The sequence below is a fragment of the Hevea brasiliensis genome, chromosome 17 (assembly GCF_030052815.1).
Source record: "Hevea brasiliensis isolate MT/VB/25A 57/8 chromosome 17, ASM3005281v1, whole genome shotgun sequence".
Classification (NCBI taxonomy): domain Eukaryota; kingdom Viridiplantae; phylum Streptophyta; class Magnoliopsida; order Malpighiales; family Euphorbiaceae; genus Hevea; species Hevea brasiliensis.
This window is the reverse complement of record NC_079509.1, coordinates 10,339,684-10,361,926: the sequence shown is the minus strand read 5'-3', so window position 1 is coordinate 10,361,926 and position 22,243 is coordinate 10,339,684. Positions and strand designations below refer to the sequence as shown.

Here is a 22,243-nt window from a genome sequence, read left to right as displayed (position 1 = left end):
CATGAGGTCGTTGTAGGCTGCATTTTCTTGGCTAAGGCATCAATTCTAATTTGGATGGCAAGCGTCACCATCGCTATTTTTTTTTTCGGTGACATTTAGTTTTGCATTTACTCACAGAGAAGAAAAACGAACCCACCCCTCTACCTGTACGGCCATTTATTTTAAAAACTAGCATACCTGATTCATCTAACTTCCAACTGCATCAAGGACGCCCTCGGTTTTCACTAGCAAAACAACTTTTCAAGGTATTTGAAAAACAGGCAGCCAATATTTATCAAGCTCTCACTTTACAAAGTAATGCCTTGGTCCCATTCACTACAAGCGTGGCCTTGAGCTAACAACTTCCATAAACATGCATTTTTTTATTGCACCCTCGTCATACCTCAGTGGAAATTGGAGTGCATATTGATGACTAATATCAACAATTAAAATCAAAATTTTCTGTGGGATTTGGAGTGCATATTGATGACTAATATCAACTATTTAAATTCAAAATTTTCTTGCAAAACCGGTAAAGCTCCTCAGCAACCACAGTGGGATACCGTTCTTGCGGCAGAAGAGTGCCTGGAACCTCAACAAATTTGATGACACCTTTGGCTCCTTGAGTACTTTCCATCTCTGCTTTTGACCTCTTTGGAGATCCTTCAGTTGACATGACAAGAACTGGAAGCTTTCCATCCAAAACTGCAAAGAGTTAAAGAAACTCTTCTCAAGATTAACTGGGTAAAGGAGACCTGTCAAGAAAGCAGCAGGTGCATATCGAGCGCCCTTCTGTTATGTTAGTGCATATTTACTTTCAACAATATCTGGAGTCAAATTATCAGGATTTGCATAGACATGAGATTTGTATTGGGATTGAATTGCCTTCTTATTGTTGACACAAGCATGTTATACACCATCTAACCCACACCAGGGGCTTTTAAGGTGCCCCTAAGCATTCCATACCTGTCAAGTTCAAGAGAAGTGGACAAATTAGATCAGTTTAACCTGATTCATTAAGCAACACAGATATAAATCATTCATTTTCAATGTATAGTTCAGTAAATCTGATAAAAAAATATAAACAAATTACCAAGAACAAAATGACAACTTCTATTGATGAAAGCTATGAGCATGACAAATATGTAAATCAAAGGGAGGATCCATGAAAGTCGTTCAGTTACTCTAATCGAAAAGCTGCCCAGTCAGTAAAAATATTAACCACAGGACATAAAAATCCAGAAGTTACTATTGAATGAATAACAAGCAGATCCACCCCTTTTGTAATTTAATTGATTGTAGAGTTAAATTGACCGCAGGTGAACTCTGTATCACATATGGTTCCCCTATCTATATTAGTCAATCCTCAAAGCAAACAAAGATAGCCATGATAGTATGAATAACGATGTACTTCTCCTGTTGCAATCCCAGTTAAATTGAGTTTTCACCTGTATGTTTTACTTGTGTATATTGATAAAGCGAGTTGTTCTTCTCCAACAAGATGGTACTAAAGATAAAGCGAGTTGTTCTTCTCCAACAAGATGGTACTAAAATTCATAAATACTTGTTTCCATGCTGGAATCTCGACCAAACACAATAGGAACAGGACCAGCCCAGGTTGGTGCAACAGCAGCAATGACAGTTGGCTTAACCAATACAAAGTAATATTGTGGCAGCATGCCCTGCACCAAAGACCACCAAATCTATTACTGGATATGCCATGACCATTGTGACATAGATGAAGTATGGGTAACAGAGAAGACGCATGAGGTTCTACAGCCATAATTCAACTCCATGCTTTGCCCTGTAGCCAATTTTTCACTAGTTCCATCTTTTATTTGATTTTGTGAACAAGTCCAAATCTAAATAGAATTGGGGAGCTTTGAAAAAAGAATAAGTATGATTTGATTGATATTAGCACCTTATCAACACTTGAAACACCTGAAAAGGAATAAAGTACCCTACTGAAAAAATACACAGCGCAACAAAAAAGAATTCTCATAAAAACAGAAAAATTGACCCAGCATACCATTGTGCTTCTGCAGTAAATTATTTCAGCTGCCACTGGAGTTCCTAGCTATCTTATACTTGAAACTTGCAGTAAATGCTTGAATTTCATCAGAACTCGTGTGAAAGTTACACTTCCCATTCCCAATCAAGAACATGATTTGTGAGCCCTTTCATCAATCAAACTAAGACCCTCTTGGAAGATTTTTTTTTCTTTTGTAGTTTCTTATCTCTAATACCATCATAAAGAAGTTCGTATGCATGATATGTTATATGACTTTTCTTCAACAAGTCTTCCAAGATAATCTTAGGTGCTGCAATCGCCTTTTTATCAGCCTCAAAGATAGCATCCACAGCCTCAGGGACAATTCCATTGCGCAGCATAAGACGAATAACACCAACTGCTTCATGAACTCTATGCTGCACACAAAAACAGTTTATTACCCGTCCAAATGTTGTCAGTGATGGAATGAACCCTTTCTCAATCTTTTCCAGGAGAAAATTATATCCAGAATCAACATTTCCTATTTTACAGAACCCATCAATCATGACACGATAACTATAACTGTCTGGGGCACAGTCTTTATCCCCCATCTCACGAAAAAGCTTTTCTGCCATATGCATATCTAGCTTTTCAGAAAAGGCATTAATCATGATATTGTAGGTCACTACAGTGTGACAAACCTTATATTGTTGTTCCATTTTTCTAAAGAGCTGGTAGGCTCTATCCAAATCCCCATTATTGGAAAAACCACTTATCACTGTGCCAAAACTAACAGTATCAGGGGTCAGTCCCTTGTTTCTTATTTCTTCCAGTAAGTCCAGAGCCTCATGCACCTTCCGAGCTTTACACAGGCTCTCTATAAGTATATTATATGTGATAATGTTGGGAACACACCCTTTTTCCATCATCATTTTGAAGGTTTCCATTACATCTTCAGATTTCGCAGCCTTGCAAAGACCATTCAATACAGAGTTATATGTGATCACATCAGGAGTGACACCATGGACCAACATGCTATTTAGGATCTCAATTGCATTTTCCAACTTCAACTGTTTACAGTAACCATCAATCAAAGTATTGAATGTAAAAATGTCTGGGATATACCCTTTGGCAATGGCATAATTCATTAGGTTATTGGCATCAGAGACAACACCCATCTTGCATAAACCATTTATAACTATATTGTAACTCCATATATCTGGGCTGCTACCTTTTTCTGACATGTCATTCATCAGCTGCAATGCTTCCAAAATAAGTCCTTGCTGAGATAACCCTTTAATCAGTGTGTTATACAGAAGAATGTTAGACTTTAATCCTTTCCCCATAGCCTCATTGAAAAGAGCCAGGGCATGGTCTATGTCACCATCCTGGCATAACCCATTAATTAGTGAACAATATGTGAACTCATCAAGCACAAATCCTTTGAAAATTGCATCATTCAGAATCTTGTCAGCTTCTCGTGTCATGCCCATTTTGCAATATCCATCAATTATAGTATTGTAAGTGAAGCCATCAGGCTCCAACCCCTTATTCACCATTTTATGCAGATATTTCACAGCTTCTACAACCTTAGAGTTCTTGCACAATCCACAGATTAACGTGTTGTATGTGACAACATCAGGACTTAGGCCTTCCCTGGTCATGCTATCCAACAAACTGATTGCCCCATCAAGGGCACCTTTTCTGCAAAGCCCTTGGATGAAGATATTAAATGTAAACAAATTTGGGCATGCTCCCTTCTTCAGCACTTTGTTGAGCAGTTTTTCACTTTCTTGGACATGACCCTTCTTACAAAGAATATGCAAAAGCTTATTAAATGTAGCAATATCAGGAAAAATACCCAAACTAAGCATCATATTAAACAATTCATATGCCTCATCTTGATAGTTTTCTTCATAAAACCCACCAATCACTGTACAATATACAACTGCATTGGGCTCACACCCTTGAGAAGGCATGTTGTTAAGAAGCCGTAAAGCTACATGAGGCCTTTTTGTCCTACAAAATGACTTTATCCTTACTGTAAATGTGTAAACATCAGGAACAATTCCTTCATCTTTCATTCTCAAATACACTTTATGAGCTTGATTGAAATACCCATGCTCAACCAATAAGTTCATGGTTGCATTATAAGATAAAACCGTTGGCTCACAGTTATAGAAGTCCATCCTCTCAAACACATCAACAGCTTCTTGAACCTTCCCTTTCCTTCCATAGCTTCTCATGGCTACAATATACACTCCTTCCAACAAACTATTATCGACATTCATCCTAATCTCCATAAGCACATTCTCCATAGCCTCAAATTCACCATGAAACCCAAGCTTTTCAATCATGTACTTATATGTTAACAACGTGTGCTTGAAACCAACTTCTTTCTTAACAGAATTGAAAATCGCAAGTGCTTTGAGGGGGTCCTTTTGGTACTTTAGGACAGCAGCTACATGTTTAGGAAGCAAAGTAGGATTCATCCCAATAATTATAAAAGCTAATTGATTTTTACATCAAAGTCCATCACCCAAGTTGATTTTAAACCAATGTAACCTTGTTTTTTCCCGCCCCAAGCTTCAATTATCTTACAAATAACCAATTAAACCAATCACTCAGGCCACTTGAATAGCTAACAATTTATCAAGGTAAACCCTATTTTGCCTTGAAAACAATAAAAAAAAAAAAAGGAAGCATGACCTCCAAAATTTTCTTAGTAGCCAAACGGGGAAACAAAACCAATCATTACAGTAATCGTGAAATGATTAGAAAAGATATCGACTGTCGGAAATAAATTACCCGTAATGTGAAAACAGAGACGGCACTGCCATTCCGCATTAACACCCAAAGCCTTATTACAAGCTATCAAAAAAGAAGCATTCACAAAACAAAAGGATCACGAACCGAGTCATTCCGTATCCCAATTTGCATAGCTTTGAAAAACGAGATGATACTAAAAGGGTTAGTTTCTAAATCAAATTGGCGGAGCATAGCACGCCAAGCAGACATAATCCAAAAGGATTTCTAAAGGATGCTCATTTGATCACCCAACGGATCACAGAAGTCTATATCTGAGGAAATATAGGTTACTATGGTGCGAAGGTAAGGTATGGTTCCATGTGAGAAGGAAGGTGGAATTAGCGGCAGAGGGTTGAGGGGTTTTGCGTGAAGAAATTGAGAAAGGAGGGGAGAGACAGGGTAGTAGTGCCGGAAAGAATTGGAGAGTGGAGGTTTCATGAAAGAATTAGTAGATTATTCTGAAACAACTAACCCAACAAAGTGGAGATGGCCGAGTTGGTCTAAGGCGCCAGATTAAGGTTCTGGTCCGAAAGGGCGTGGGTTCAAATCCCACTCTCCACATCATTTGCTTTTCTTTTTTTTCCTCTAGTTTTCTACTCATTATTATTATTATTATCATTTAATGAATTTGTTAGTTATATATTAATTAATGTATATATAATTTTAAATAAACAAAATTATTATGGAAAATTGTAAAATTTTATACTTTTTTTCAATAAAGAATAATATATAGAATAACAAAAAATCATTATTATTAAAAAAAAAAACACTTAAAATGATGTTAAAGTAGCTTATCTGACTTTTGGAACTACATTTCTAGAAGTTATCGATGGCATTGCATTAAATAACAAACACAACTTGAAAGAGATATTAAAAAAAAAAAATTACACACATTTATTTATTTCCTCTAAATTATATCTTATACGAAATTACCATTAAAATTAAAATTAAAGAGAAAAACTAACAATTTATTCAAAATAAATTTCGATGGTCAAACATTGTCGGTTGCTACTATGATTTATTACTACGATTTATTAACAAGGGAGATTTTATTATAGGATAACTTTATTTTAATTATTTGAGTTCTGATTTTATTAATATAATAAAAAAATAAATAATAAATAAAAAGAAGAGGCAGGCGTGAGGTACCACCTGTCCAAGAAATACCCATTTTGTAGGAAAGAACCAACTGCATTGGAAGCTGAGGTGGCGGGTTCCGATTGGAGATTACGCAATCTAACAAAAATGAACTCCTACTCTCAGCACATCGAAAACATCTTAACCGCTTTCTCTCTCCCGCCTTTCCTGTTGTACTTTCTTCTTCCTATGATTCTGCCAATCCTAATCTCATAACTCTCTCTCTCTCTCTCTCTCTCTCTCTGTGCTGCAAAACTAGTGATGATTTTGATCTGATCGGGCCTCGCTACATCCTCGACTTCTTCGCCTTAGGTAAGAGTTCATTTCTCTCTGATGATGATCGTTTGATTTTGGATCGGTTGATTCAATCTTTCGATGTTAGTTACAGTGCTAAGCGTTTCATTGCATTGCCTTCCCGCTTTGTAATTCTAATTTTGACTTTTGGACAGGACTTTGCTGTCGATTTTTTGACCTTTCTATCATTTGAATTTTATTTGATTTTATCAGTAAGATTGGTTTTATGAGGCTGGCTTTTATTCAATGTAAAAATTAAAGAGCTTTGATTGGCAGTAACTGTACAGGTTTTTCAATTCCTTATGGTTGTTGTTCTTGATTGTTTATTCCTGCAAATATAGGTTATGATACTCGTGATCATTTCAATGGTTGCTGATTTGTCATTTCTTTTGATTGCATTTGATTTTTTATCACACATCTCTTCCTATCAGAAACTCCAGGGTACCATTCATAAATTTTGAATTTGGATTTTGAATGTTTCATACTATTATTGCTTCTGTCTATTACACAATTTCATGTATCTATAAAAAAGATGAATATTTTTAAAATAATAAGAAACAAAAAAAAACTAAAATGTGCATTTCAGGTGCAGCATGGCGACTAAAGGGAACTCAGGAGACCATAAAACTAGGAGTTCAGTTTCAATTTTCATTATAGTTGGGTTATGCTGTTTCTTCTACCTCTTGGGTGCATGGCAGCGAAGTGGCTTTGGAAAGGGCGATAGTATTGCCATGGAGATCACCAAACAGACACATTGTAGCATTCTCAACAATTTGAATTATCAAACGAGTGGTGATGCAGGAATAGTTGATGGTTCTGGAGATGAAGTGAAGGAGATTAAGCCATGTGATAACAAGTATATTGACTTCACACCTTGCCAAGATCAAATGAGGGCAATGACATTTCCTCGAGATAATATGATCTATAGGGAGCGACATTGTCCGCCTGAAAAAGAGAAGCTGCATTGCCTAATTCCAGCGCCCAAAGGGTATGCAAATCCATTTCCATGGCCAAAGAGTCGTGACTATGTACCCTATGCAAATGCTCCTTACAAGAGCTTGACTGTTGAGAAGGCTGTTCAGAATTGGATACAATATGAGGGTAATGTATTTAGGTTCCCTGGTGGTGGAACCCAGTTTCCTCATGGGGCAGATGCATATATCAGTCAACTTGCATCTGTGATCCCTATGGACAATGGGTTGGTTAGAACTGCATTAGATACTGGATGTGGAGTAAGTAATTAAATGAGGTTCTTATTTTCCTTTAAGGTTCTCTGTTCTTCTTCTCTGTCTTGTTTTAATACACCCAAACTCTTCCCGCTTTGATGGCACTTCAATTTTTTCTTGGTTTTTATGCTGTCTCTTTGTTAATCAGCATCGAATGTTTGTTTAATTTTTGTACTATTTTGTATTTCACTTGATTAAAGGCTTGATTGGTGCTTAGGTTGCAAGTTGGGGTGCATACCTTTTCAAAAAGAATGTTATAGCCATGTCGTTTGCTCCAAGAGACTCTCATGAAGCACAAGTTCAATTTGCATTGGAAAGAGGTGTTCCAGCTGTTATTGGTGTCCTTGGAACTATCAAGTTGCCATATCCTTCTAGAGCCTTTGACATGGCTCACTGTTCTCGTTGCCTGATTCCATGGGGTTCTAATGGTGAGGAAAGTTTTTTTCGACTTTGATTTTATTGCATAAGATAGTTTTAAGAAAGGAATGACTGGCCAAGTGTAATACAAAATATCTGCTTGTTGGTTCAACATTTAGTTATTTGTGCCAGTCAAGTGTAATACAGAATAATCTCTATGTTGGCCTTTTTTAATACTGCTAATTCATTTATAGAAGCTAGTTTTACTTCATGAAGCCTAAGATAACTCAAAAGATTATACTGCCAACACTGACATAATGTACGGCATGCAAATTCATGATAAATGACTTTCAACTTTTTTAATGAAGTCAATGGTCTTCAAAATTAAATTGGTTCATTTTCTTTAATTTGAATTCTTGGCAATGAAAGTGATTGATAACATCATGATGGGACTTGTTTCTTCAGATGGAATGTATATGATGGAAGTTGATCGTGTTCTTAGACCTGGTGGTTATTGGGTGCTTTCTGGTCCTCCCATCAGTTGGAGGAATAATTACCAAGCATGGCAGCGTACTGAAGAGGAGCTTGAGGAGGAGCAGAAGAATATTGAAGAAGTTGCCAAACTTCTTTGCTGGGAAAAGAAGCATGAGATAGGTGAAATAGCCATCTGGCAGAAAAGAATAAATTATGATTCTTGCCGTGAGCTAGATCCTCAGCCTACTATGTGCCAATCTACAAACACAGATGATGTGTGGTATGCCATTTTGTGAACTTCCCCTGATTTTAGCTGATTGTTTGAATTTTTATTGGCCTAAAAACATCTTCGGATCATTCGTAGGTACAAGAAAATGGAGGCATGTGTGACTCCCTATCTTGAGACCCATGGGCCGAATGAAGTTGCTGGTGCGCCATGGCAGCCATTCCAAGAGAGACTTAATGCCGTTCCTTTTAGAATATCTAGTGGCTCTATTCCTGGAGTGTCTGTTGAGGCATACCTGGAGGACACCCGCCTTTGGAAAAAGCATGTCAATGCTTATAAGAGGATAAACAAAATCCTTGACTCAGGGAGGTACCGCAATATCATGGATATGAATGCTGGTATGGGAGGTTTTGCCGCAGCCCTTGAATCTCCAAAATTGTGGGTTATGAATGTTATGCCTACAATAGCTGAAAAAGATACCTTAGGTGTTATATATGAGCGTGGTTTGATCGGCATATATCATGATTGGTAACTTCTAGAAGATCTCGCTCTCTCTCTCTCTCTCTCTCTCTCTCTCTCTGTGTGCGCGCACACTTTGATTTTTCATTTCTTAGCTAATACTCTGCTGTGAGCAGTGAGATTGTTACAACTATAGCCTCTGCGTTGACCTTGATGAGCCTTTTCATATTGTGTGTCATATGACATCTTTCTTAAGATCTTTACTTAATCTAGGCTTTTGTACCAATACTTTTATGGGCTGCCGTTGGCTATGACCAATCACTTTTTTTCTGGTTTTGAGCCAATGATTCAGCAATTTGCAAATGTAGGGTGTCAACTGCCATGAAAGCATCCAATCTTGTTAGTTGTAACCCAAAACTGAGTTTTCACAAGACAGAACTTTGATTGTTTCTAGAAATTAGAATCCTCTGAGTTCTTATTTCTAGTAGTTTTAAGCATACCCTGTAGCACGTGGTGTCCCCATCAATTTGAAGGCCAACTGATGTGGGATGTCAATATTTGGAATTTGGGCTTGATGCCTAAATGAGAATGACGCATTAAAAAATCTAACCAGCTTTTTGTCATTCGTGGTCTTGAACTATGAAAAGACTAGGGGAGATGAGTAAAGGAAGCAGAAAAACAGGCGAAATTTATCATATTTAAATTTAGTAAATGTTTAAAAAATTTTAGTAGACTGCAAAATCTAGTACCTCTTTTATTATTACTGATAATGAATAAATTATGAAAAAAAAATGATGTAGATCACTTTAATAATACTAGACTTTAGCAGTTATGCTCTCCATCATGGTAAGGAGTATTGTCATGAGAAAAGCAACCTTCATATTTGAATTATGTGCCACATCAAATTTGTCTAATTTGGATCTCGCTAGCTAGAGGAGGGGATAATCCCTGTAGATGCTTTTCTGACCTTTTTTTTTTTTGCAATTTGATTTGCATTATTATGATTGTGCATACTACAAGAAAGCAAAGGATTTGCCTGTTTTACAGTCTATGGTAAAGAATTTGTTCCAATTCCCTATTTAACTTTATAATTAAAAAAAAAGGCAGTTTAGGTTGGACTGAGGTGGCTCTTAGATCATTTCTGTTGTTATATGTTACTATCATTTGTTTATATAATCTTCTTCTATACTTTCACCAGGTGTGAAGCCTTCTCCACATACCCGAGGACGTACGACCTTATTCATGCAAATGGTTTGTTCAGCTTGTATAAAGATAAGTAAGTCTTCGTTAATGTTACATCCTACTCTATTATAATAGAACTTCATTGACCTCATAAAAATAAAGAATGATCGATTTGTAGCACTGACCTGTAAATGACTTGCAAGGAACTTGATTCAAATTGGCATAATTTGTGGAAGGTTGCAAATATACCATCTAGTGGTGATCATCTAGATTTTTAAATGGCTTAGATATTGTTTCAGATTTGCCTTGGACACAGAGTTCCTTTAGTTCTAGCATAGCATTTTGCATGTGAACTTGCAACTAGAAAGTACTTTTAAGAATATGTTGCACTTATATGTTGCAATACAGGTGCAACATGGAAGACATTCTTATAGAGATGGACCGAATATTAAGGCCCGAAGGAGCAGTCATATTGCGTGATCAAATGGAGGTGCTGATTAAGGTGAAGAGAATTGTTGGAGGAATGAGATGGAATACAAAAATGGTGGATCATGAGGATGGTCCACTTGTCTCAGAAAAGGTGTTGTTTGCTGTCAAACAGTATTGGGTTGCCGGAGAATACAATAACACGTCCTCACAGTGAACCAGAAAGACAGTGCTAAAACTGCATTGCGATCCTATTGAGAAATGCTACTTTTTATGATTCAGACCCAACAAATTAATTTTATCACTTATGGGCCACCCTGCCATATGCAAAGCCATGGAATGCGGCTTCTGCAGCATTTATTGTTTGTTGTTTATCAGCTTCTGTTTGTTTTGAGATAGATAATAGATATAGGATACAGATAGGTCATTCTTAGTTGCAAATTAAGCCTCATGGTGTTATAGCATTTTTATTTCCAATGTTATTTTGTTCTTTCGTTTTTAGCTTTAGTCTGCGGGGCCTAGTGGAGTCCATTGTTGGCTTCTCTGCTTCTAGTTGCGGTCTGTATGAAAATTGAGGTTTTCCCTGATGCTTATTTGGCTTATTTATCCAATCGCATGGCAATTATTTTTGCTTGGGTAGCATCAAGAAGACTTCCAAATTTACCTGCTTTAGGATTGTTTGATTTCTGTTGCACGGATGATGATTTACGTTCAGTTTCAATATATGACGATATAATCTTTATAGAGTTCGAGTTCAAGCATTTTGAATTTTTGTGCCCGATATTGGAAAAAGAACTCCGCTGATCTTTTGAACGCAAGTAATCGAATCCAGTGTGGTATAAATAACCGTATAACAGAATGATCGATTAAATATCTCCATGGTTAACAATTTATTGTTTCGTGTCACAGCTTATTTGGCTTACTTGGTTTAAATTGAAAGCTGTTTATGGACATTCCCATACGATGTGCAAATCATAAAGATAAAATTTATGGACATCCCAAAGCTATGCATCTTTGTTACAGTAATAAAAGTTTCAAGACCATCTCAACATCCTATTATTTTATTGGATCCTTGATTTAATATATTAATTAATATTGAAATGATCCCAAAAATAATGAGCACCTTATCTAATGAGGGAAGAAGGGTGACGCATCAATAATCAACACCAAGCATGTAGGGCCGCATACCATTCAATGCTGCGTGCCTGCATCCCCCACAAATACACTTCCGTGGAAATTGCTTCTCAAGAAGTCATGCTATCTTAGTCTTTACACCCCACCAAGCCCCACCCCCACCACCCCCCCCTCAAATCCAAACTCTGTTGAATCAGTTTCAAACAGTATCCCCTTCCTTTTTAAGCTTGTTCTGGCTTTAGTGTCGCCAGAAACTCCCAATTCATTCAAACGTTTCCACATATAGTTTCTGCTTTCTCCACTCTCCACAAGTTTCCAAGCATCAAATTTCTGTCTTTTCTTTTTCTTGTCAGTCAACTGCGCCTCCATGTTCCTTACCTTGTCATAGGATTTCCAAGATTCTTAATCTTCTTCCACTACCGGCCTTTCAGGAGCTATGGATGGGGAAAGCAAGAGTTCTGATCTTCGTGATCTACGAGATGCCTCATTTTCTTATCTCACTGCTGTACGGCAGAACTATGTACTTAGGCTGACACAGTCAGCTCAGTTTCCTCGTCCTGACATAATCTCAACTCAGGAGACTTCCATTCCGAAAAACTTGGAGAAAACTAAGCCTGAAGAGGGCGAAATCAGTGTCTTTGGGGCTGAGGAATATTTCAACATGAAACTGGACAATGAAGGTACAGGAAATGCAGATGCCAATGCAGGAAAGTTTGCTCATGAGACAACAGAGAACCGGGTTGATCTTCACCGTTCGAGACCAAAAGGCAGGTCGGAGTCTCCAAGGGTGAGTGCTGAATCAAACTGGAATAGCCGAACTGCTTTATTAACAAATTCTCGGAGAACATCATCTCATGGCAGGCGGAAGAATGTGAATGGAAGATGGTTCTTTCCTGGTTTTGCTTGCAATGGATATTGTTCCGATGAGAAATCTGTTTATATAGACAAAAGTATTCCTCATGGTGGGTTTGAAGTTACCCGAAAACCTATCATGCTAGAGGGAAGAAAACAGTCTCAATCAAAACTTCTGGTGAAAGATGAGTTTCGCAGTCCAAGTTCTGAAAAGATGAGCTTGGGCTCGAACAGAGAAGGCTACTTAGTATTACCAACTGTGAATTCTGCGATGCAAAACCTAGTAGTTAAAAGAGAGAAGCAGAAGACCCTGGAAGAAGATCCACGAAAATCACTGGAGGTGTTTGGCTCCCATATGAGAAAGAAGGAAGATATAGCATCAAATCTAGAAAGGAAACTCTCTGTGCTAACTTGGGATGCCATTCCATTTCCGAAGGCACAAACCCTGCCAACCACTTCTGCAAGCAGTCAAATGTATGAAGAAGCAGATAGTGATTCCAGTTCAGACCTTTTCGAGATAGAGAGCCTATGCTGCAGCACACAGCCAACGTTCAGGAAACAAACTTCGGATGGCATTTCCGGCTGTATGACACCTCCAATCCGGTATGAGCCAAGCGAGACCAGCATTGAGTGGAGTGTCGTCACAGCTAGTGCTGCTGATTTCTCTGCTGTTTCAGATTACGATGAAAAGAAACGTGCAGACAGTAGCACGAAATCTGCTGGTTTAACAGTAGCACAAAATCTGCTGGTTTAACATCAACGCCTAGAAGAAGCCCCCCAAATGGCCTATTGGGGTGCAAGAATGAGAAAGCATTGCAAGTTGTTGAATCTGTATACAAGAGAAATGAAAACACTAAGCCTCACTTGCATCAGCATAACTCCATGCCAGTAATAAGGAAGTTACCTGCCGATTCTAAGGTTAAGGATTTTGATTTCCCTTGATTTATAGATGCTTTTTACCAAGAAAGAGCTCTCCATGTACATTTTACTGCTGTGTGTAGTAGGGCATGTGTAATGGGAAGTTATTTAGGGGAGAGAGACCGCTGAAAGTTTTGCAGGTGAAATTTGCAGCTGATATTAATGTTTAATATCCTGAACATGAAATAATAATTTCTTCCTATTAAGTGTTTGTTATGTATCCAACTTAAAAGTGCCCTCTCTGTACTAATGGATCAAAGCTTTTTTATCCACATATTATGCGTCTTTCAAGGGCAGAACTGCCCAGAAACATGGAAAGTGAATCTTGATTGAGGTTGGTGATTGGACCTATAAGACACAACTAAACCACACACATCTGACCACCCTTGTCTAAACCCAGTTTGTTTTTTCACTTCCAAAGAATTTATTCTTCGTTCTCTTGATTTACAACTATATAGCTCTTTCATGTTTTGGACCTTACTTCAAGTAGTTAGCTAGTATAACTTTTGGCTAGCCACCTTTGTCTCACTTGTGAGCCTACAAATCTACAATTTAGGTTGGCATGCATGTCTCTCTTTAGATCTAAATCAGAAGACCCTACAAAATGGACTATGTATGCTTTGGAATCCACTACACCTCCTTATTTTTGCCTCTTTCTAGTATCATTCTATACCAGGATCCACCATGACCACATTGACTCATGCTAATTGAAATTTGTGCAATCTTTCCACTCCTATAAACTCAGAAACAATAATTCCTATTCCTTTCTGATTATTCATAGTGCAATCCTAACGGCAAATGTAGTTATCATTGCTATTGATAAAGGTCGACAAGAGGGCATGTTTTTGGGTGGGGGTGCAGTGCATTTCTCTATCAGTGAACAGTGAACCAAGAAATTGCAACATATACCCATCATCCACTACAAATTTTATTGTTTGTCGGCGCATTGTTTTCTGCACATGAAAGCAAACTACCTTACCTATGATTTCAAAAGGAGAAATTTTAGAATACTGATAAATAGTTTTATTATAACCATTGATCATGATTGGTCTCATCACAATTAAAATCCATCCATTATATATATATAATTATTATATGGAATAATTTCTCAAGCAAAAGACACTATTAAAAAAGTATCAAGGACTCAATGTTCTCTTTTCTATTAGCAATCCCCCTGATATATCCCACATTTGTGATGACTGTAATGAGTTAAAAATAACCATTAGTCCAATTATTAAAATAATTTGAATTATATGAAAATAATCTTATGCCCAACTACTAAAATAACTTTTTTTTTTACGATGGCAAAAGTTTCAGGAGTGGAATGTCCAAATTGATATGTTCAACTCATGATATGTATACAATGTAAAACCAAGTTGAGTTGGCCATATATTCAATTCCATTTCCATTTCTTACGACCCTAGTGGATCCCATAACTCTCTCATCTCCCTAGGTTGGGAATCTGGTTAACCCCAAACTAGAGCAAACATTATCAAACAATAAAAAGTACCAATGAGTTATAACAGCAAAATCTATGCAGATTTGTCATCCTAACACTTCATAAAACCCATTAATTAATTTGAGAAAGTATAAGTAATTCCTTTGCAAAATCAATTGAATTTGGCTTAATTGGTAGATGTGCAGGAATTGCAGGCTCCTGACCCTTTCCGATACAACCAAGAAAATATATTTTTATACTGAAAGGAACTGGTAAATAATGAATAGTAGAGTCAGACAGCCATGTGAAGGATGTGATGAGAAGGGAATGCTAGGAAATGAAAGCAGATGAACCATTAATGCATAGTAGAGAGAGGGGTTGTCCATCACAATCAATCCTTGAAAGATTGAAGATGTTTAAAATGTTAATTGCTAGAAAAAAATTCCTCTAGTTTGATGTAATAAACTCAAGCCACGAAATCTAGCAAATGTAATGTCGTGAAGGAAGCAAATGGAGTTAGATTGATAACAAATTGAAGCTGTGCACAGCACATTGAATAGATTACTTGTCAAGGACCACTTTGAATTGGCAGCCTGCAATACCTCAAACCTGCATGCTCTTTGTATCTCTAAAGTCTGAAGAACTAGTTTCTTTAGAGACTCAAACGAGACCCACCATGATCAAATGATCATAATGCGATTAATGGTACAACAGTTATATTTTCAAATTTTTCCTCAAGTCTCAGCAGAACAATTTTGGACATAAATATTAATCCATGATGAATTAAGTCTTACGAAAAATTTTGAGATTTTTCAGCCCATCCCATTTAGGAGTTGGGTTGGATCTGAACATGGACCAAGGGAGGCATTCGGAATAAAAAATTAGGGCTCCAAGCCCAATACTTCGGATCATTTGTCCATTAATTTCTTTATCCAAGAGCTAGGAGACTAAGAGTGAAACTCGTCTCTAACCTTCACAATAATTTTTCTTTGTTCAAAAATTAGTAGTTTATAACTGCTATATAAAATTTAATAAATAATTATAAATCCAATTGAAGATGAGAAAAGTATAATTAAGTACTAATTAAATTATATTTTAAAAAAAAAAATCGCTTAGTAATGATAAGATATTCATAAAAATTGCACTATTTAAATTTAAACTTGTTTAATAATTTAAATATTTAAATTTACTTCAAACATCATCAAAATTAATTTCAAATTATTTATGAAATGAATGCTATTAGTACAGATAAACTGACATGGCATACTAATTCCAATATTATGAAAAAAAAATATTGAATATTCTATGAAATTAACATTTTTTAAAATTTGTTTTCTTTCTTCTGCAGAAATTCGCTTGGAAAGGGATCGCCGAACAGAAGAGTAGAAGACTGGCGATTATGAAGGAGCATGCCTTGAATTTTATATATATATATTGTTATAATATTATTCAAATTCATTCAATTTTTATAGATTTAGTTAATATATGTAAAAAATATACTTTTTATCAATAACTTAGATTCTGAAGTGATTAATAATCTTATAAAATATTTAAATTTTAGTTTTAAAATATAATATTCTAAAGTTTACAAATAAAACTATATAAAATATATATTTTATATTTAATTAATAATTTATATAAAAAAATCAAGTAATATATATTCAATGCATAAAAACTAAAATTGGTTTGAATTCAAAATGAGTATTAATTTTCAAAATTGAAGTTAAATTTAATAATAAATTAATTATTTTACCCTCATTTTGCATGATTTATTTATTTTTATAATACAATTTAATATTTATCTATTTATACTTTATATTTTAAAATTATATTATATAATTTTATTGAGTATAAACTTTTTAATTATTTATATTAAATATAATTTAATTTTGTATTAAAATTTTGAATAAATATATGCCCATCAAAATTAAATTCAATTTTTATTTCTTGAATGATTATTAATATTTTCCTTTAAATATTCCTCTTAACAATATAATATTTTTATATAATAGCAAATACAATAATAAGGTTCCCTTTATTTTGCAAAAAAATATTTTACTTGGAACACTTGGAAAGAAGTTGATGAAAAATATTTTAAAAATTAAATGAAAAATTAAATTTTTTTTTTATATTTTAATAATTTTATTAAAATATAAAAATATTTGTGTATGCATTATATTACTACAAGAAATTAAAAGAATAGCTACTAAATTTACCGACTAAATATCATTATATTTAGTAGGTAATTTCAATTACCAACTAACTTTTAGATTAACAGTAATTGATTGTCGCTAACAATTACTGACTAATTACTGTTGTCGGTAATTACCTACTAACTATATTGTCGGTAATATGAAACATTTAGTCGGTAATTTTGTCGCCAAGCCATAAGGTCGAAAAGGAATTAGCTACTTTTTGCCTACTAACATTTAGTCGGTAATTACCTACTAAATATATAGTCGATAACATATAGAGTTTAGTCGGTAATTTTGTCGCCAAACCTTATTATAGAAAGATAGTTAGCTACTTTTTGCCTACAGTTATTTAGTCGATAATTACCTACTAAAATTATAGTCGGTAATATGCAAGATGTAGTCGGTAATTTTATTGCCAAACTTTATGATATAATGAAAGTTAACTACTATTTACCAACTAAAATTTAGTTGGTAATTACCTACTAAAATTATAGTCGATAATATATAAATATGAGTCGGCTTTTACCTACGAATTATATAGTCGATACTATGCAAAATTTAGTCAGTAAGGAATGAGAATTACCTACTATTTGCTAACTTAAATTTAGTCGGTAATATTTTTAATTATTTAAATTTTATTTACCTATAAAAAGGACAATGGCTTAATTTTATACATCGTTTTTATGCATATTAATTACCTGTTATTTTTTATACTTTTTTTAACTTTTAAATTTTAAAATTTTTTATAATTAATTTGAAAGTTAATAATAATAATAATAATAATAATAATATTAATATTCAACAATAAAAATAATTACTAAATGTATCAAATTAAATATAAAATCTATATGTGTAAATAAAACATACTAAAATCCAATAAGTAAAATATAAAATTTAAAATCCACAATTTTATGGAGATGGAGGTGTTAGTAGACCTCGTACTAGTCTTATCACCTCTTCCATCATAGAGCTTCTCATACGTTCCATATTTGTCTCCATTTGCAATTTCAGTTGGTCCATACGATCTGTCATAGCTTGCCTCTCATTCTCAAGCTATTTCTCCAACTCTTTTATTCGTTGTTGTAAGGCAGCATTTTGACTAGAGCTTAATGTAAACGCCCGACTCGAAGATGCTCCAATTGAAAGGTAAAAGGTAGATGATTCAGATCCAAGACAATACACTTTTCATCTCTTCTCGCCACCTCCGACAACATCTAAGTAAAGTTGGTTCTCATTGATGTTGTCGGGCGTGATTTGCGTTAGCTCCTCCCTCCTAGCTACTATAGCATCCTGTGTAATAAAAAAAATTAAAACCAATTATAATTCATTCATCATATAGTATAATAAAAAAATAATTGAGGTGAAATAAATAAAAGTATATTGTACATGTATCTTCTTAGATTTTTTATCCACAAAAGTCTCCTTGTCATGCTTTCGAGTGTGAGTATGGACAAACAACTCAGTCGGAGTTGGCTTTCGACCCAATTCTTTTCCCTAAACAACAGATAAATAGTTTTCATGAACTATTATTGTATGTATATATATATATTAAAATTTATTATGAAATTAAAATAAAAACGGACAGAATTTTTCCTATATTTTGACATTTTACCTTGTTATAAATTAATAAAATTATCATAATTTAATCACATAGTAATTATTATGAATTAAAATAAAAACGGACAGAGTTTCGCCTATATTTTGACATATTACCTTGTCAAAAATCAACAAAAATCTCATAATTCAATCACACAACAACCCACAAAATTTTTCATGACAATTTCATCATATTTCTATCAAACAATCATATATGTCTATGTCCTCATAATTAATGTGTGTGTGTGTGTATATATATATATATATATTTTTTCAACTAAGTTTAAATTGTGATATAATAATAAACTTGTGATCTGTTTCTAAGAAAATTACCAATTTATCTGACCATTCAATATATGTTATGGATCCGCCTGTGTGAGTAGATGGTCCAGGAGCATTTACAGCACCGCGGCGATTTCTAGAATATAGTTCTGATTGCCGAATGACCTTGGGTTCATTCCAATACTGCTCAAAATTTTCCCAAGTTTCTTCAGAAATATATGAGGGCTTTTTCCTAGAATTTTTCAAATCTGTCATCATGTCCTTATAGCGTTTGGCTGCCTTTATTCTCCAAGCATCCTTTATCACTGCTTCATTAGAAGAATCCCAAAAATATTTTTTTCTGAAAAAAAAGAATATATATTTTTAATGATTCAAGTATATTGAAATATGAAACAACATAAGAGAAAAAATGATGTCACCTTAAATTCTTCCCAATAAAAATCTTTTGTCTCTTGCGATATAGCCTTCCAGTTGACACCATTAGAGTCAATACGCTGCTTAAAAGTATTTGTGATCACACGAGCACACCTAGAACCATCCGATAACCTGAACAAATAGAAAATGCTTTTAGTAAATAGTACATTTACATTGCATATCCTTAATAAAATAAATAAAATAATTATTTAACGCACTTTCCATTACGAAGTTCTAGTCGCCTTCGCCCTAAAGAATCAATCTCTATTTCAATTGATGGACGAGAGTCTTGTGAGCTAACAGCTGCAGACTCCTATAATGTTTCTGGTGCAATCTCTTGGCTGGCCACTGGTGCAGGCTCCTGACCAGCCATTGGCACATTAAACTGCACCGAATGCTATGATTGAGGTGTCGAAGGCTCACCTCCTTCAGATGGCACAAGTGTTCCTGTGTTAACATCATGAAAAGCATATGCTTTGTGTCTGCTCCTAACCATATATGTGAATTAAATAAACATGATAACAAAAGTTAATTTGCAATAAAAATTAAATTATTTCTATCGAAAATCTAATAGAACTTCCCCAAAATTGTACTTTTCCAAAATTTCAACAACACAACCTACAAAAAAAAAAAAGGCATCCTGGCCTGCACATTTACTATACACATCTCCTTTTCACAGGTAATTCATAAAGTTAAATTGTAACATAATAGACATCAACAGTATTATAATATAAAAATCTACATTAAAGTGCATTGAATAATAATATAACAAATATAAGTTACAATTAAATTGAACATTACTTTTCAAATGTTTGTAATTCAACAAAATGACAAATGATATCTGCAAAAAGTAACATATTTCATAAATTTATACACACTATTTGTTACAATATAATTTATTCACTATCATCATCATATTCATGAAGGTCTTTTTCATCTTCTTCATCACTTTCTGTTGTAAAATCTAGATTTGTCTCATCCAGTAGTTCCTCTTCTTCAGCAGCTATAAGCTCTAGTGGTTCACCACTTGGATCATTTAGGGGTCCAATTTGTTCACCTTCTACTTGTGTATCAATTTGAAACACCTCAACTGCCTCATCTTGAAATGCTTGGTCAGACATTTGCTCCGTTAAGTTTGTCTTAGGCATGATAATAATGGACCTAGGCTTGACTTTACACAATGCATACCAATCAGCCTTGTCTCGTCTCAAGCTAGGATAAGGGAGGTAAACCACTTGTTCAGCTTGTGAAGCAAGTATGAATGGTTCATATTTATTTAATCTTTTTCGGAGATTGATATCCACAATGTTATACTGTTTGTGAACCTTAACACCGACATCCGGAGTTAGATCAAACCATTCACACTTGAAAAGAATAGTTCTCTTTATTGGTAATGCAGGATACTTTATTTGAACTACTTCTTTCAAGATTCCATAGTAATCATTAAAGTTGTCACCGTATGTTGAACCCCTAATGCAAACTCCGCTATTCATCGTAGATCATTAGCACCATGACTGCTTGTGTGAAATCTATAATCATTTATGAAATACATAGGATATGATTTCACACTTCTCAATGGCCCCTCTGCTAAATCCTTAATGAATTGAATCTCAATGTTTGAATGCCTTGCCTGATAAGTTGAAGAGAATTGAAATCATTATTATTACATACTACACTATTTGAAACTTGAAAATTAAATTAGTTAGATAAATCGATACTTACATAAGATTTGAACCAATCTGCAAATTCGTTTTCTAATGCTTCATTAATTTCTGCATCACAAATATTACGTGATGTCTGTCGCAACTCAGTCAAGAACAAACTACAAATACAATTAAGTTAGGTGAATCTTGCAAAGGGAAAGGAAAATTCATAATGATTTCAGTAGATTTAACTTAAATTTTAAGTATTCGATAAACTTACTTGACATATGTGTCAATTTCAGGGCAATTTAGGAGGACATATATTTGAGCAGCCTTATATTCATCATCAGCCAACACTCTCATTTTCGCTCTGCCATATGGTCGACCGAGATAGTTGAAGATTAATAAATTACCTTCGATATCAGCATCATCCCTACCATCATCATTACGGGGTACTTGTCAATCCCGTGTTAATACATGAGGTTCAAAATAATAAGCACAAAAATTAGATGCTTCTTCAACTAAGTATGCATTACATATTGAACCTTCTACTTTTGCTTTATTCTTTACATTTTGCTTCAAATGGCGTAGAAATCTGAAAATTGAAAACATATTATGGAAGTGGCTTATAAAAAGTCTTTGATGCATTTCACAACATTGAAAGAAAAATAAAAAGTATATATTACCTCTCAAAAGGATACATCCATCGATATTGTACTGGGCCTGCAATTTTTGCTTCTTATAGCAAATGGATGGGAAGATGCTCCATTGAGTCAAAGAAGGCAGGAGGAAATATGCTCTCTAATTTGCAAATAATAATGGAAATTTCTAATTTCAAACGCTTCATATCTTGAACCTTAATATTTGTAGAAGTAAGATGTTTGAAAAAAAAGCTCAACTCAGTCAATGCTTGCCAAAATGTATTTGGAAGGAGCTCACGAAATGCAATGGGTAATAACCTCTGCATAAATGCATGACAATCATGACTTTTCATGCCAAAAAGCTTGTACTTATGCATATCAACGCACCTTCCCATGTTAGACACATAACCATCTGGAAACTTAAGGTTTTTCACCCACTCACATAAAACCTGCTTTTGCTGTTTATCAAGAACATAACATGCCTTTGGATATTTACCCATTTGCAAATTTCTCTCTAATTCTTTTCTACGACATAAATGTGCCACATCTTCCCTGGCTTTTGCATTATCCTT

At 34.7% G+C, this 22,243-nt stretch overlaps 3 protein-coding genes, 1 non-coding gene and 1 pseudogene across 8 annotated transcripts; 3 read left to right on the top strand and 2 right to left on the bottom strand.

Annotated features, from left to right (window-relative positions):
- Positions 1–248: 248 nt before the first annotated feature.
- LOC110637662 (putative pentatricopeptide repeat-containing protein At1g74580) lies at positions 249–5,188 on the bottom strand. Of its 3 annotated transcripts, XM_058139356.1 has the most exons (3): positions 2,009–5,188; positions 1,428–1,920; positions 249–945 (listed from the first exon to the last, which is right to left on the bottom strand). In XM_058139356.1, exon 1 carries the CDS (start codon positions 4,459–4,461, stop codon positions 2,167–2,169), a length of 2,295 nt encoding a protein of 764 aa, XP_057995339.1. In that variant the 5' UTR covers positions 4,462–5,188; the 3' UTR covers positions 249–945; positions 1,428–1,920; positions 2,009–2,166. The 3 variants fall into 3 exon arrangements, with proteins under 3 accessions (XP_057995339.1, XP_057995337.1, XP_057995338.1); XM_058139354.1 differs by having other exon boundaries at positions 1,428–5,188; XM_058139355.1 differs by lacking the exon at positions 1,428–1,920.
- A 69-nt stretch (positions 5,189–5,257) lies between these two features.
- Positions 5,258–5,338, top strand: TRNAL-AAG (transfer RNA leucine (anticodon AAG)). The gene has a single exon. It is a non-coding gene; the product is annotated as a tRNA-Leu (tRNA).
- Positions 5,339–5,969: 631 nt separating this feature from the next.
- On the top strand, positions 5,970–11,191 carry LOC110637664 (probable methyltransferase PMT2). Of its 3 annotated transcripts, none has more exons than XM_021787907.2 (8): positions 5,970–6,226; positions 6,422–6,495; positions 6,795–7,440; positions 7,652–7,862; positions 8,257–8,545; positions 8,630–9,019; positions 10,149–10,226; positions 10,541–11,191. In XM_021787907.2, the coding sequence occupies exons 3-8, from the start codon at positions 6,802–6,804 to the stop codon at positions 10,773–10,775; spliced, it is 1,842 nt and encodes a 613-aa protein (XP_021643599.2). In that variant the 5' UTR covers positions 5,970–6,226; positions 6,422–6,495; positions 6,795–6,801; the 3' UTR covers positions 10,776–11,191. The 3 variants fall into 3 exon arrangements, with proteins under 3 accessions (XP_021643599.2, XP_021643598.2, XP_021643597.2); XM_021787906.2 differs by having other exon boundaries at positions 6,364–6,495; XM_021787905.2 differs by lacking the exon at positions 6,422–6,495 and having other exon boundaries at positions 5,971–6,226.
- Positions 11,192–11,869: 678 nt separating this feature from the next.
- LOC110637660 (protein PHYTOCHROME KINASE SUBSTRATE 3-like) lies at positions 11,870–13,678 on the top strand (annotated as a pseudogene).
- Positions 13,679–18,280: 4,602 nt separating this feature from the next.
- LOC131175239 (uncharacterized) lies at positions 18,281–19,883 on the bottom strand. The gene is made up of 6 exons (XM_058138939.1): positions 19,811–19,883; positions 19,606–19,690; positions 19,430–19,519; positions 19,025–19,313; positions 18,482–18,589; positions 18,281–18,385 (listed from the first exon to the last, which is right to left on the bottom strand). Exons 1-6 carry the CDS (start codon positions 19,881–19,883, stop codon positions 18,281–18,283), a joined length of 750 nt encoding a protein of 249 aa, XP_057994922.1.
- Positions 19,884–22,243: the final 2,360 nt, after the last annotated feature.